The sequence below is a fragment of the Cyprinodon tularosa genome, unplaced genomic scaffold, assembly GCF_016077235.1.
Source record: "Cyprinodon tularosa strain WSP-4 unplaced genomic scaffold, ASM1607723v1 ctg76, whole genome shotgun sequence".
Taxonomy (NCBI): Eukaryota; Metazoa; Chordata; class Actinopteri; order Cyprinodontiformes; family Cyprinodontidae; genus Cyprinodon; species Cyprinodon tularosa.
Genome location: NW_024039518.1, coordinates 969,558 through 986,675, shown reverse-complemented (window position 1 = coordinate 986,675; position 17,118 = coordinate 969,558). Strand labels below are relative to the sequence as shown.

At 40.4% G+C, this 17,118-nt stretch overlaps 1 protein-coding gene across 1 annotated transcript; it reads left to right on the top strand.

Moving 5' to 3' along the window:
• Window positions 1-1,099: 1,099 nt before the first annotated feature.
• smim20 (small integral membrane protein 20) lies at window positions 1,100-5,106 on the top strand. Its single transcript, XM_038270394.1, has 3 exons — window positions 1,100-1,291; window positions 1,712-1,768; window positions 4,727-5,106. The coding sequence occupies exons 1-3, from the start codon at window positions 1,183-1,185 to the stop codon at window positions 4,768-4,770; spliced, it is 210 nt and encodes a 69-aa protein (XP_038126322.1). The 5' UTR covers window positions 1,100-1,182; the 3' UTR covers window positions 4,771-5,106.
• The last annotated feature ends 12,012 nt before the right edge of the window (window positions 5,107-17,118 follow it).

Sequence of the window (17,118 nt, the reverse complement as noted above, 5' to 3'; positions counted from 1 at the left end):
GGAGTTGAAGTTAGAAGGTTCTGGGTTCAAAATCCCAGCCTGGGGATCTTTCTGCATGGAGTTTGCATGTTCTCCCTGGGCATGCGTGGGTCCTCTCTGGGTACTCAGGCTTCCTCCCACTGTCCAAAAACATGACTGTTACGGTAGGTTAATTGGCTTCTCTAAATTCTGTTTTTGGAGAGTGTGTGTTTGAGAAGGGTTGTTTGTGTGTTAACCTGCGATGGCCTGGCGCCCATAGACTGATGGAGATAGGCACCAGCACCCCTCGCAGGGTCGCGAGGGGTGCTGGTAAGCGTGACGGAAGATGGATATTTAATTTTGTTTTTGTCTTGTATTCCAATGTATTACTATCCATTCTTTTTTTAGTTTAGTATATTTACGTGTAATAGAATAGAATAGAATAGAATAGAATAGAATAGAATAGAATGGAATAGAATAGAATAGAATGGAATAGAATAGAAAATCCCTTTATTTTTGCACAATGGAAAATTTGTGGTGTTACAGCAGCAAAAGGTTATAGCAGAAGTGGTCACACAAAGTTAGACCTTAAAAAGTGTATAAAAAATAATGGAATAGTTGACAGAATTACAAAAAAACAACAAAAAAAAATAAATAAAATACTGTACTGTACAGTGTTTTTACAATGCCATGCATCTGGAGATTAAATAATCAATAAACAGCTGTGGACATGTAGTATCTCTGTTATAAGTTATTGTTTAGTATCATGTATCACATTTCCATATCTATTTTTAATGAAAGTTTGAAAGTTATGTACTCCATGTTCACTAGAAATTTATTCAATTTTAAATGTTTTTTTTTTTTTTGTCGTTTGCTGCACTTTAATGTTTAGCTAAAGAACTGAATGCATATTTATATGCATAGTGTTTCCTTTATTATGTTTTTATTTTATCTTTCTTTTTCAGATTTTAGCACTTTATGACACTTTTTTTTTTTACATTATTCAGCAACATTTAAACCTATTAGTGCTATTTATGTTTTTTTTGGTAAGAACAAACCCCGCCTTTAGCGGACCCCGCGTTTCTCGCCGGAACAAGAATGGGGCGTACCCACCTCTGACGTCTCTTCCGGTACGGTAAATGTAACCTTTCCCCCCGGAAACATTCCTGAAAGTAAAGAGATCTTCTGGAGGTTAGAGCTTCGCTTCACATGTAACAGAAAAAGATGTCTAAAAACACTAAAATAGCTCTGGTGTTTGGAGGCTTTGTAACGGCGGTGGCTGCTGCGTTTTATCCCATATTTTTCTATCCACTGACACATAAAGACGAGTACAGTAAGTAACACCACGATTATCATTGTGTTTGACTGCTTGTTAGTGTTGGAGCTTAATGCAGTGTTGTTTTGTTCAATGGGAGTAAAATTAACATTCAATTATCATTAATCACAATTAAAGCGTTACGTTTTGATGTACAAATAACCTAAGTGTGAGGAAAACATAACCTTTAGGGGGGTTGTTAAATTGCTAAAAAAAAAAAAAAAGGGTCAAGAAGAAATGTTTGTGATTATTATTTAAATAGATTGCTCTGTTTTTGCTTTATTGCTTACATACAACACCTACTGTGTGCTCAAGCTTTAGAAAGGAAGTAAAAGAATATAAATCACCAACAATGTTCTAGTGCTGCTCACTAGTTTGTCAATAAAAATATATGATACTGATTGACTATTGAAGCCATATCCTGTGGTCCTCTGTTAGGAGAAGTCCAGAAGGTGAACCGGGCAGGAATCAACCAGGCGGATGTTCAGCCTGCAGGTAACAATAAAAATGCTACCTTAGCTCAGGAATTAGATGCACACACAACTGCAGACATCTACGGTGAACGTACCAGTTTAATAGTAAAAGTAATCTAATCCCAGTCATCAAATTTTAGGTGGATCAGCCGAAATGTTCAAATATGGGATTATAAACTCTTCAAAATGAATTTTTTTTTTTATTTCACTTCAGTTTATTTTCATAGCACCAATTCACAACACATAACCTCAAGGCTCTTTACAGAGACATTCAACCAGATCATACAGTCAGATTGGTTCACAGTTTTCTATCTAAGAAAAGCCAACTGATTGCATTGACTCATTGACTCAACAGCAATTCCTCAAACCAAGCATGCTTGTAGCGACAGTGGAGAGGAAAACCTGCTTTTAACAGGAAGGAACCTCCAGTAGAATCAGGCTCAGTGTGAGCGGCCATCTGCTGAGGCCGACTTGGGTTCAAGGAGACAGAAGCAGAGATACTACAGGAACATAAAAGCACTGATCTACAAACACTTTCTATGTTAAAACATAACAGTAAAATGGCATCACAGTTGGCTCTCTCTAGGAAAGAAACAGTAAAACAGACAAGCTCTGAGCCTGTTTTCATATCAAAGGGATGAAAGACAGCATGTAAAGTTAGTCATAGCAAAGCTGAGAGAATAAAGGTTTAACACTGAAAAACAGGCCCAACTCTGTCATCTATAACTGAGGGTAATGATTGCAGCACCACAGCTGATATTTCCCTCCAGGATGGTGTGAAAACTAAACAGAAAAAGAGCAGATGAAACTATGATGAGAAAAAAAAACAGAGGATAAAGTTAAAGATACTGTAGTATTGGAGAATATAGCTTTAATGATATAAAGTGGTCCTTATATCCTCCAGCAGTCTAAGCCTATAGCAGCAACTATAGAGACCTATACTATAGAGATTAGAGCTTATGAGAACCTGAGACAGGTTGTCTGCCTCACAGACTATAACTGGTTCCACATGAGACCACTTAAAAAATCAATGAGAAAACAGAAAAAAACTCTTTGAACTACATACTGATTTAAAGCAAAATAGCCAAATCAAAACAGAGGTTGTTCACCCAGATCAACCTACAGCAACACCTATCTGAAACGAAATATCTAAACTCAGTGGGAAACCTGTTGGAGGAGCTGATGAGAAGGAGTCCTGAGAGAGAACTCTGGTGCTCGACTGCAGGTTGTTTTGCGTACTTTAGTTGTGTCCCTGCTCAGAAACCTGAATCGATTGTTTTTTTTAAACTGGGTCGACCCACAACAATCTGCTGCGTTCCCATTGGAATTAAATGTAAACAGAGTTGTTTCGTCTTGTTACATCAGAGGCACCTGGTGCGGTGTGTTGACATCCGTACACTGTGCTAAAAGGTATCATGTGCCTTTTGCAGGTGATTTTAACCCGTGTTGCTTGCCGAGTCATTTGACATGAGTCAACATGCATCAGTGAACCGTTCACACTGCCACTAAAAGCCGATTGTTCCCGGGTTTGAACAGGGTTTTCAGCCAGTGGGAAACTTTACAGCCTTTACTGAGAAGTACCGATGAGTTGACAGAAATAAAACTTAGCAGGTCTCAGAGGATTTTAGACCAGGTTTCTACAAACTTTAAAACCCAAAGGTCCATTCTTCCCTGAGTCCAGCTCAGTAAAAGTCATTCAAAGCCACAAATATTGCACAAAATTTCAATAAAACATGCTATTGTTATGAAATATCTGCTGATGGAAATATCTTGCCTTTTCAAACACCAGCAGTTCGTGTGTTTAGCTTTAAAAATGAGAAAAATCAAAGATTTTCATAAAGATGAAGCATATTCCTTTTTATAGGATATTATTTAGCGGTGGGCCATTCTCAGCGTTAACCCGCTTTGTTAGCACCAGACTCTTATCGTGCTATAAAAAAATATTGCCGTTAATCTATTCTCACAGTTGGGTTGGGAGCTGGGTCTATACTAATGACGACTTTCACCTTGATATTTTAGCGTAGATGTACCGTATATCTGAGGGCGAGAACGAATCAGTCTTCCAACCTCTGTAGGCGTACCTGGAAATGACCACGTCGAACGTGACGTGCTGACATGAAAGGAGCTTTAAACACAGCTCTAGCTGCCTCTAGCTTGTTCTCCAGGCGGCCACAGGTGACCAATCTTACAAATTACCTGCGAGGCGAACTATCATGAAGAGAATGCATGATCAGCACGCCGCGGAGAAAGTTGCTAAAGATGAGAAGTTGTTCAAGGTGACGTGTGTGTCAGATTTTTGGAGACACTTTATTGTTAAGGTGGGACATCTACAATTGGAAGTGGGACAGTATTTTTTACAGCATAAACACAGAAACAAATGAGCAAAAAAGTATTTATAACTTTGTCAAAATCTTAAGAAGACTAAATGACATCAGATTTTGCGAACATTAAAAAAAAGCAAACCTTATCTTTTAAATTCTGGGGTAGCACACATCATGAATGCCTTTGGCTGAATTCAAATTAGCAATTTAATCTAGATTAACCTAGATTAATTCCAAGGTTACAGTGGGATTAATCTAAATAAAAAAAAAAAATCTATGCCCACCAATAATGTTATTTGATGTCAAAAAACAAACATAATTTCCAAGTTAATGACAAAAAGATCTGAAAACATAATTCTGTTTCTTTTAATGTTCTATCATGACAATTAAATCAAACATTATTTAAAAAACTACCGCTTTAAGTTGTTTATTTTACTACATCAGTTGATTTTCTTTATACAATTTTAAGCTCCTATTAAGAGCCTGTGTAAAAGGTTTCAAAGAGCCACTTGTAAGACCTCCGTTTTAGACCAACAAATGTCAAAATAATCTAAAATTCTTAAATAACTGAATCTATAAACTGTTGTGGAAACTCATTTCTGTTTTGTATTTTGTAATTTCTTCCCCCACTGATGTTTTTTGTGTTTTTGTTTCCGAAGGTATGAAGATTTGGTCCGACCCGTTCAAGCCTGCAGACAAATGATGAGCAGAGACGGCCGATCCTGCACGTCGTCGTTGGTCGTCGAGGAATGCCTGATGTGTGCCTGAGTGAAATTCTTATATATTGTTTGGATTGCTTGATTTGAATGCGTTTCCACTTAAATAAAGGTAAACAATTAAAAATGTGCAAAGCTGCTGTCCTTTTGTTGTCCACAAGGAGGCGCAGCATCCCTGAGGATTGTTCTGAAAGGCACTGAAGCATGGAAGGGTTTATTTTGGGGGGGTGGAGGGGGGTATCTTTGTGTTTCTAAAAGTCTCACTTTGGTATGCAGCCTGTAAGTAATTATAATAAAATGTAAACGTTTGTTTATACATCTCCTTTCTGAGCCTCTTCTGACGTTTTATTTGGACTGAGATGATGTGGGACTCATGAAATCACTTCAGCAGAAGAAGGAGTGTAATAAGCACAATCTTTTTTTTCTTCTTCTTAAAATGGAAACCCCAGAGCAGACTTTATTCTAAGACACATGGGTTTGCATTATCGTTTCCCTGTCAGAGACCTTGGGTTACATTGGCATGTGAGCCATACTGTTGTTGCCTGTAGGTTGAGTCAGATCTGAGATGGACCTCTTTAAAATAAAAACAATCTATGTGGTCCAGACTCTCTTTATGGGACCTCTGTTTGGGTAAAAAACTTTCTTTCCTTCTGCACTTTTGTGGTTTTTCCTAACATTAACCAGCTTCCACTTTTGGAGTTTTGTTCATCAAAGCCCTTTTTTTTTTTTAGGAAAGACAGATTAAAAAAAGAACCAAGCATGTGTTTATGGTTCCTTAGAGTTGCTGCATTCTTTAAAGTCCTCCTTAAATCCTCCATGCAGCCTCTACTTTTGGGATTTCAGGACTGCTCCTGCCAGCGACGGCCGCTCTCCCTCTGAACCCCCACCAATCAACAAGCCCCTTTTGTTTATGAGAGGTTGTTATGGTTGGACGGCGTTCAGATACGAGGGAAAACTGAAGAGCCCGGCTGCTCGGAAGCGTCCAAACTAAAGGGGGTGAGGGTGGAGGAGGGAAAAAAGCAGAAATTCCTCTCATTCCCTGCTGTGTTCTCCAGATTCCTCAAGCGGCAGCTCCGTGGCCGTGCGAGTGAAGCAGGCAGAGGGGAAATCGAAGCAAACGACAGGAGGAAGAGAAGCGCATTCTTCTGGGGACGCGTCACCTCTACACAGAATAGAAAGACACTCGATCTGTGCTGCTGTGTGGCGAGGGCCCTCAGCTTCAAGCCCCCCTGCTCCTGTTGCAGACTCCCTCCTTAAATCTCCCCTCTAAAGCTCTAAAGGCAGGGGCACCTTCGAGTTGATGACAGTCTTTTCATAGCTCTGTGTTGTCTTGTCCTATTTATGTGCTTCGCTTCCCATTCAGTGGGACACCCATGTCTATAAAACACAGAGACGGGTCGGGGCGCACTTCAAACCAGCGCCAACACAATATCACCACCGCAGCCTTTTTTACTCCCCGGCCATTAACGGATCACACAAATCTCTCCCTGCTATTGAGGAAGGTTTGGAAAGCGGGGACAAGTCCTTGGAGCTGTCTGCATCTCGTTAAGAAGCCGCTAATTAGCTGAGGTTTCTTCCTAATTGCCATGGGAACAAGGGTCGGCAGGGAGTCCACAGGAGCAAAGGATGGAGGATTTTAAGAAGGTTTGGGTCACTAATAAAAATATTTGCTCATTAAAACAGGGAGGAAGGATACATGTGTTGTGTCTGAAGCAAGTACTAGAGAAAGTTATTTTTAGGCAGAATTTTCTAATATATTGCTCTGAGATCCGCTTTGCATCCAGTTGACAAAACATCTGTGCACACATCAGCCCAAGATGGCTGGACTGCATCCCATCCTGTCTTTACACTTCTTAGTTTTTCCTCAGAAACAGCTTTTCTGATGTCCTATTGGGTAAAGGTCAGAGGATCGAGCTGGCTAAAAGATGATGCTCACTCCCTGGTGTGTTCAGGGCTGTTGTCTAATTAAAATGGCCACTTTAATGGAAAATTTTGCTTAATTTTAGATAGTTAGAGGTGGTGGTAAAATAGGAATAAAAGCCTATAATCACATCAGAAACTAAGAAATGAAGTAAGTATGCTATACAGTATATGCTAAATTACCTGTAGCTGAGCAACTGTGGAAAATATTTGACTGAAGTTGCTCAAAAGTCATTGATTAATCAAATATCTGGTCAAATAAACAATCTTGAAGGATATATATAAATATGTATGTTTATATATATATATATATATATATATATATATATATATATATATATATATATATATATATATATATACACACATTACCATGTTAACATGCTTTTTAATCCTTCCTGGTAATCAAATATCTGGTCAAATAAACAATCTTGAAGGATATATATATATAAATATGTATGTTTATATATATATATATATATATATATATATATATATATATATATATATATATATATATATATATATATATATATATATATATATATATATACACACACACATTACCATGTTAACATGCTTTTTAATCCTTCCTGCACATTCTTTTCAAACTAAACTTTGCTTTAAACTGTTGTGTGATTGGACAAATATAAATTGTAATGTTAGAAATCTAAAAAAAACATGACAGGTTAAAAACTTAAGATAAATCACAAGACAGAAGTATATGTCACAAATGAATAACTTTTATTTTAGAGTCACAGTATCTTTATACAAGATAATACTATTAATATAATGTGACTTTTCTAGAAAATCATTATACATAGTTATTTTATACAGGGTTTCCACAGTCTTACATAATTTCAGAATTCCCCGACTTTTAACTGACTCAGGATTAGTTTTCCCTGACAAAATAAATGCAGCAACAAGACAATAATAATGACAGGTCACCAATTTAACTTTTCATTAATTTTCTTTCTCTTAGACATTGGTTTTTGCAGAGTACCCCACCCCTAATCAAACTAAGACCATTCTGGATGTCTTCCAGATGATAGATTATATATTTTGCAGTTTACAATACTCTAAGCGCAAGTTATTAAGATTTATTTTATTGTGTTCTGGGGCTGTAGAATGGTACATTTGTTGGCACTCCTGATGAATTAAGTGGTTATAAAGATATTGAAAGGATTGATTGACAGTGAGTTCTTTAATTCACTCAGATGAGGACCATTAGTTGCCCAATTCAAAACAGGATTTTCTGTTCACCTCACCTTCAAATGTCATCATTCTCACTGAATCTCTGTCCTTACCAATATTTGCTTCCTTACCAATATTCTCTGTTACTTTTATATAATCTTCTCATAGCCTTTAATTAAACTTTTTTAAACAAGCATTGAGAGCCCCCACCATTTGACTTAACCCCCTTACTTCACTAAATGTTACCAAACATACCTCTTAAATAACAACAGCAGATTCTCTATAGACTAAACTTTGACAAAAAAAAAGCACAGTGGGGGTTTCCTCTCACAAAGTGTCCAGGTTTGACGTTCCAAACATATGGCCTTGTAGAATTATTTACCGGAGTGCCATCCACATTCTCGGATCTTAGTGGCTGTGGAAACAGATGGTTACTTTGAGAAAGCTAAGAGCTGAACCCCACCTTTGGTACTGCCAGGCGTTAAAATCATCTTTTAGAGGAATCACAAGGGGACTTAAATAATTTTTTGATATCTAACTTAACTCCCAACATTGCATCTTTGCATTTTATTCATATTTTGCCTGTAGCAGAGTCCCTTTGGAAACATCTAATTATGTTACAATCACAGACTTAACTACTCAGTCTACTGAGAGGGGTTTGGCTGCAGACCTACACTGTCAGGACCCTGGCTCCACTGCCAGTACCCTGGCTGCACTGTCAGGCCCAGAAGCTGCACTGTAAGTACCCTGGCTGCACTGTCAGGCCCATAAGCTGCACTGTCAGGCCCAGAAGCTGCACTGTCAGTACCCTGGCTGCACTGTCAGGCCCATAAGCTGCATTGTCAGGACCCTGGCTCTACTGTCAGTACCCTGGCTGCACTGTCAGGCCCAGAAGCTGCACTGTCAGGACCCTGGCTGTACTGTCAGGACCCTGGCTGTACTGTCAGTATTCTGGCTGCATTGTCAGGCCCAAAAGCTACACTGTCAGGACCCTGGCTGTACTGTCAGTACCCTGGCTGCATTGTCAGGCCCAGAAGCTACACTGTCAGAACCCTGGCTGCATTGTCAGGATCCACAGCTGCACTGTCAGGGCCCAGAGCTGCACCGTCAGAACACAGACCTGCCCTATCAGGACCCTGGTTGTGCTGTCAGGACCCACAGCTGCACTGTCAGGACCCAGAGACTTTCAAAGTAAAAGCAAAGTTGATTTGAAGCCTTTCTAAAGTAAAATCTAGCGTAGATAAACTCCCCGTGAAGCTAGCTTCCTTTCACAAACAAGTGTTGTAATGCTGGAAACTTACGTACATGCACAATTTTATTCACCACCAAACTCCTATATGGATAATAGATATGTGCTACTTAGAAATTAGTCTCTGTATTTGAATTGCTGGATGGAAAAGGGCATTTGGTCTATAAGACATTTTCTAAACGACAATGGAGATTGGCTGTCCTATGAGGAATTTTGCTCACTATATAACTGCTTATTGTACAACTGATTTTATGCTTAGTTTAACAGTGTCAGAAACTCCAATCCAGCAGCAGACACGTGCTGTGCGCTATTCCCTAAGGCATCGAATACAGCTTTCAGAATAAACTTCCGGCCCTGACAGTGCAGGAGTCCCTATTTTGCAAGTCTGCAACGAAAGGTTCTGACAATGCAGGTCTGCAGCCAGGCTGTCGAGTCAACTTGATTTTCCGAACCTTAATGTAGATTTGGTTTATGGAAATGTAAACTCAAATGGATCTTTTCTCCTGAGCTTTCTGGAACTTTAATTTCTGCTTGGCAGTTATTTTCAGTGCGTTTCCACTAGAATAATAAAAAAAAAGAGATAGCAGGGGACATGGATCCACTGATGCTGACCCCTGCAGGAAGCATCTGCATCTAATGCAAAAGATGTGTTTCCAAAATGTTGAAATCAAATAAATACTCAATATTCAATATATCAGCAGTAATTTAAAGTTAGAATGCATTTTTAAATGGACTGCATCCATCCAGCTTCCAGAAAGTAGCATTAATGCAAATCAAATAATGTACTACTTTAAGCTGTTTTGAAATCAATATACTTCAATCCAGAGACTGTAACACATAGCATGGGTGAATGGGTTTGACTGTTGTGTTTGCAAACAAAAAACAGATCCTTTGCAACATAATTTAAAGTTTACAGAAAATATAAAATGCTGAGCGGGGAGATGGTAAAGATAAAATGGTGATAATGTTTAACCAGTCCTCCCGCCTCAGAGCTCCACATTTGGTCCAGAGTATTTTCTGTTAAAATCTCCCTAAATTTCTACCTGCATTCTTCTAATTTGGGCTCCTGGTTCCTGCAGTTGACCTCCTTTTTTTTAATGTACTTTATTTATGAGGATGAAACAATATTTGAGTTAAGTCATCTTTTTCCTTTTGGTTTAATTATATAAAGATTTTTTGCTTTTTTTGCTGCTGCATTCATTTGTTCCGATCAGCATAGATGTTTTTTTCTTTGATATCAATTTATTATTTCTGAAACTCAAATATGTTTGTATGAGGACAGAACATCTCACCATTTTCCGCCGTTGTACCAGTGCCTCCTCTGTGATAACAATTACTGCAGATATTATTACATGCTAGTTTGTCTGTCAGAAGTACAAAAAATTCCCACAAAAAAAACTCACTTTGCACGTGTTAAATTTTTGCATATAGTCCACCCATGAATTTGTGTGGTTTAGTCATCAAAATATGATCTGCATACTAATGAAGGCGCACATGCAAAAAAATGGTTTGCAAATGCAAATCACTTTTCCCCTTCTTCAAAGGTCTGCTCTGCACATACAAACACGCTGCACCTGTTTTAACACATGCAAACCTTCTGAAGATCAGTCCCTAAGTTTATAAAACCATAGCAGTGTGCTCTGTAAATGAAATGATGAAATCAAAGGTTTCATTTATGCAGCTGCAACCAGCCCCTTTAAAGACTTGTTGAGGCTAAGTAACCCAATTTAGAAAAAATAGTTAAATCCCTGCTTTGACTCAAACTCAAATCTTCAAAATCCAAAGTGCAGCAACTTAAAAATGTGTCCCTTTACCTACCTGCCTACCAAATAGTTTCCCTTGCACAAAATCCTGCCTAATCTGAATACAGTTGGTGCGTTTGAAATTCGAATTCATGGGCTGCGTCTTCCAAGGACGCCGTCTACCTTGACTGGATCCTTCAAAGTCTGTGAAAATAAGGAGACCGGAAGACTTTTGGCTGTGAATTCAAACAGGTCTAACCTTCAGCAACGTTTACCGCCGTACGCTCTGTCGCTTTGCAACTGTGAGAGTTGGCACACAAAGCAGGAAAAGAATGAAAACTGAACTTTAAATCTTTTTTTTTTTTGCTTTTTTGCTTTATTGTAAAGTGAACAAAGACTTTACTCATTAGAATCCAGAGTGAAATAAATGTGCCAACCACCGGGAGCATAAACAAATAAAATCAAAATGTAATGATATAAACCTTAGTCAATTAAATAACATGCTGCTGTCATTTTGCACATCTATGATGTTGCTGCTATTTTCAAATATCCTCTACAGTACAGGTGCACAGTTTTTTACATTGTTATAACACTTTACAGTAGAGTATTTTATTATTCATCTTTAAAATCTTCACTATTATGTTATTCTTATACATATTTGTGTGACCATTTTTTCTATAATCTTTTTGCTGCTGTAAACACCAGAATCTCCCCATTGTGGGAGAATAAAGGGATTTTCTATTCTATTCTATTGTATAATAAAAGGGGTAGAAAGATATAAGTAAATCTAAACAATGTCAATCTCTTATTCAACGACAAAAAAATTCTTAGTTAAAAAAATTGTGCAAAAATAGCAATTAAAAATATAAAATCATATCATATTATAGTCCCCACACTGCAGATATATTGGAATCTGTCCTTAAATTACAGCCAAACCCATTAGTAACAGATAAAACCCTTTAGATAAATCAAACATTACTCGCCACTTTTTTCCCCCCTTTTTTTTCTTGGATATTTAAAGCAAAGCACAACCAGAGCTACAACATACGTTTTAAGATTAAAGCTGCCTGAAGCGAAACTGGTCTAGTCAAAGTCTCAAAGTTTTACACCCTAATACAATTGGGGGAAGTGTTATTCTAGTGGTTAGAGCAGTGCGCTTGTGCGCTGAGAAGGTTGCAATAACCCGGTTTGTTCCCCACAGCCAGCACTCTGGGTCCCTCAGCAAGATCCTTAACCCCATACTGCTCCCCGGGGGCCGCACCATGGCAGCCCACTGCTCCCCAAGGGATGGGTTAAATGCAGAGGTTAATTTCTCCAATGTGAGATCAATAAATTTCATTTAATCGGCCAGACTTTAAAATGAATGGTTCTATCTGCCCTCCATACAATCTTACAGACTTTAGGCCACGTTGCAACTGAGTATTGTCAAACGTTTCTCTCTAGATGAGCAAGTGATTCACAGCATAAAGATTGTGATACAGAAAACGGTTGTTATCATGTCAAGTGTGGAAAGGCTCAAGGAGTATTGATGCTTTTACAGCACACTGCATTTCTGTCCAGTTTTCAAGACAAATATGAGTTTTAGTAAAGCGTTCTAGTTGATAAATCTCCCATAGAAAGACAATAACGTGTTGGAGCAAAGAGGGCTCAGATGCACTCCTGGCCAAACTGAATGAAGCCCTCTTTCTTCACTATTCCTCAGGCGCTGACTGTGATTAAGCAACACTTCTGCGTGAGGTAAGTAGGACATTTTTAAATATGGTTTACAGAAAGCCAAAAGCCTTTCTGGTGGCTGCTATCCACACATGGACCTCGAGAGGAAACAATTGAGCAATCAGTTGGAGTTCAAAGTTTTAAAAAGACCTTAATATTTCCTGTATTTTTATATGATTTTTTTTCTCAGCTGAAACAGAAAGGAAAATCTCTCTTATATGCCAATGTATTTCTGCTTTAAGGTGCTTGTCTCTTTGTTTGATGGATTCCTTGGAAGCCAAACCTTGTAAACCACAATTACATTTCAATTAAAGCCGTCACACACAGACACGGACTAAAATATTATCATCAGCCATCCCAAACACACACCGCTGTTAAATCCCGGCCTGCGCGTGTGGGCAGCACTGGTCGTCAGTCAGCGGTGTGTGGCAGGTTTCCGTTTCACAGCTTCATTATAATCTTGAAAACGTCTTGTGCACCAGAACTGCAGGGCGGCTGTTGATTTAGGCAGGGTAACCGGCGGTGAGGGCCAGAGCTGTAAGCGATCACGCTATTCTTTTCCAACAAAAGCTCTTGGAACGGCCAAGGAGGGAAAAGTGGACGTGATTCATCTGCCACCTTAATGCCTGACACTTACATTCATTTAAATGACTCTGCACCCTATGAAAGCCATCACTCACTTAGAAATAAATATGGAAAGCTCTTAAAAGTACCTTTTTTTCAATTCCTAGTGGACCCATTTTCATTTGAATTTCCTGGCGGGACATTTTCCTTCCCCTCGGTCTGAGGGACTCCGTCAAAATAAACTCTTAAACCTCCAGGCGAGGTTTTAAAACAGGGCCCAGCTTAATGTATGTAGTTTCACAGAGCTCGCTAACAGCATGTTATGCAATAAAAATGATCAAATGTGCAATAAGATGATCTCATGTGACAGACTGAGTTGTGTTTTAGCTTAACGCAGCATGCAACAGCCATGAAGGAGTCATTTAGCTTTGTGGAAGGTTGCTATGATTGGTTTGCATATTAAGATGATTAATTCGATAATTTAAGCCTTGGGTTTTTTCAAACATTGTTAGGTTACAGCAACAGACTTGAATAGGTTTTTTTAGGGTTTATGCAAATGACCAAAACATTAATGTAGAAGATGAGAAGTGATGCTTGATGTTCCCAAAAATTTCAGCCTGAGACCCCCTAGAAGTAAATATAATTACATCACTATGTATTTATTCACATGAAGAAATTATATTAATTTAAATTAATTAATACATTTTTAATGACAATAAATTATTTAATAGGTCATTTGAAATATTTAGATATTTCATATGACATTTAATTATTTAATGAATCATTATATATATTTATGATTATTTAATTGGACATTTAATTATTTAGTTTACATCAACTTATGCAGTAGTAGCCATTCAAAATTTCCCCACTTTCCCTGATGGGCCCTTGGTTGTTCCTTGGCTGGTTCTTGGCTGTTCCTTGGTTGGTCCCTGGCTGTTCCTAGGCTGGTCCCTGGCGGTTTCTTGGCTGAGCCCTTGTTGTTCCTTGGCTGGTCCCTGGCTGGTCCTTGGTTCTTTCTTGGCTGGTCCTTGGTTGTTCCTTGGCTGGTTCTTGGCTGTTGCTGTTCCTTGGCTGGTCCCTGGCTGTTCCTTGGTTGGTCCCTGGCTGTTCCTAGGCTGGTCCCTGGCGGTTTCTTGGCTGGGCCCTTGTCGTTCCTTGGCTGGTCCCTGGCTGGTCCTTGGTTATTCCTTGGCTGGTTCTTGGCTGTTGCTGTTCCTTGGCTGGTCCCTGGTTGTTCCTTGGTTGGTCCCTGGCTGTTCCTAGGCTGGTCCCTGGCTGTTCCTTGGTTGTTCCTAGGCTGGTCCCTAGCTGTTCCTTGGCTGGTCCCTGGTGGTTCGTTGGCTGGTCCCTGGCTGTTCCTAGGCTGGTCCCTGGCTGTTCCTTGGCTGGGCCCTGGCGGTTCCTTGGCTGGGCCCTTGTCGTTCCTTGGCTGGTCCCTGGCTGTTCCTTGGCTGGGCCCTGGTGGTTCCTTGGCTGGTCCCTGGCTGTTCCTTGGCTGGGCCCTGGTGGTTCCTTGGCTGGTCCCTGGCTGTTCCTAGGCTGGTCCCTGGCTGTTCCTTGGCTGGGCCCTGGCTGTTCCTTGGCTGGGCCCTGGCGGTTCCTTGGCTGGGCCCTTGTCGTTCCTTGGCTGGTCCCTGGCTGGTCCTAGGCTGGTCCCTGGCTGTTCCTTGGCTGGTCGCCCACAATTCCTTTTTAAACATCAATATTTGTACTAAAATATTCTTTCTGTCATGATTTCTGGACATTAAGATCAAAGCAGAAGTGGCATCTCAGACCCTGCAATTCAGTGAAAGGGTGGAGCCAGAGTACCAAAAATATGCACAAACATGAGAAGGCCAGTGGCTGGAGGTTGGAGGGGATTCTGCTGGGAGTTGGGGGAAGTGGGCTGCTAATTGGCTGGCATTTGACTGGGAAGGGCTATTTTGAATGGCTGCTACTGTAATAAAGACAAACATTCTAGTGGTAAATTCATCTCTTCAATTTTTTTTTATTCCAATAATCTGTTTATTGCCTTTTGTATTTTTGAAAATAGACACAAAGACAAGTAACTCACAAATGAACAAAACATACACCATAAAAAAACACGATTACAACTTAATCATTTAAAGTGACAAACATTTCTTGATTGTTAGGTTTTGTTAGGTAGAGTAGTTTAAGTTTGCTATCTCAGTATTGTTTGTTGAGACTACAGCCTGATTTATACTCAGAAACCAGGTCGTCTGCATGTGTGTCGCAGTGAACGCAAATGTGCCCCCACCCCTCCTGCAGACACTCTGGTGCACCTCTCCCAAATTGTAGGTGACTGCAGACAGTACCACAGACAGGAGGCCTCTGATTGGTCAAATCTACATCCACTCTACACTATCCGTATATCCTGCTTGGTACCATACCGGCTTGTTTTGTTTGTGGAAAACAACTCTTGAAGATGGACCAGCTAAAAAAGCGAGGTGCTTAAGAACTCTGGGACCCTTTCTTCACTTGCATGCCCACTCTTTTTCACCCTCATGTACCTCTGTTGTCACACAAACTTGACCCTTGTGTTTTTCCGCTTTCTCACCGCCTCAGCCGTATCTAGACCCGCAGCTAGTTTGTGAATGTCCCTCTGGCCTTGTAGGGTGGAATAACATAGCGCAGACCACATGTCAAAATTGAGCATAAATCAAAAATATCTGCGACAAGTTCACTGCGACACACTGCTGTGGTAGTATAACCAGCCCTTTAGTCCAAGAGATTTACTCACAGTCCACAAGCTGGATATGAGGTGATGGTATTGTCTTTCCCTAATCTAGGCCTCCCGACATAAGTGTCCTACCTACAGACTTACCGTATTTTCACGACTATAAGGCGCACTTAAACGTCTTTTTTTCCCCTCAAAATGTGCGGTGCGCCCTATGGTGCGGTGCGCCCTATGTGTGTTGTAACTGCGACTTTTGAGACCACCTCATTGAGGAGATGATGAAAGAGTGGCTGAATGTAAGGAGACCAGGTGTTTTTTTTCCACCCCTCACCATCGCTGTTAATATGTAACTCCATGCGTGCCCATCTCACAGCTGATGTGAAAAACATGGGGAAACAAATTAACTGTGCTCGCTGTTCAACCGCTCGACATCGGTGTGAACCGGACCCAGCAGGTGCAGCAGAAGCAGCGAGTTTACATGCAAAGTCAATGGTTGACGCGCGTATAGGTGCAGCAAAAGGTCCCGCAGCGCGTTTTGGTGCAGCACGTCGGGAGCGTTTAAGCATCTGACGCACCGCCAACGCGCTGCTGCTGCTCAGATGGAAAAATTGAAGTTTTGCTGCTGGACGCGCCGCATCAACCAATCAGAGAAGCTGATCTGGGAGCTTACAGCGAGACAGACACAGCGCTCTGATGATATTAACGCAAATGAAAAGGCTGGGTGGATGCGTGGCTGAGGCAGGTGTATGTGAGAAGACTAGGTGGTTTTTTCCACGCATCACCATCGCTGCGTGCCCATCTCACAGCCGATGTGAAAAAAAGATGAATCAAATGAACGCTGTGCTCGCCGTTATCCCGGGGGTCTGACAAAGGAACTTCCACCGCTCGACATCGGTGTGAACCGGCCGTTCAAAGTAAGGCTGCGAGCGGCGTGGGAGCGATGGATGACAGACTGAGACCACAGTTTCATGATAAATGGAAGGCAGCGCCGGGCAAGTTACGCCACCGTTTGCGGATGGATTGTAGATGGACTGTGTCTGCTGGCTCTGTTGTTCAAGCTTTCGCAAAAGCCGGCATTATTTCTGAGGAGCTGCGCTGCACGGAAAGTGACTCTGACAGCGAAGAAGGGGAAACTGGCATGTCTGATTTAGCGCAGCTGTTTAATTCAGAGGAATGCTGAGGATAACAGAGGATGATGACTTTGATGGGTTTGATTAATACTTTGTAATAAATACATGAATAAAGCACAATCATACTCAGGTTTGCTCCCGCT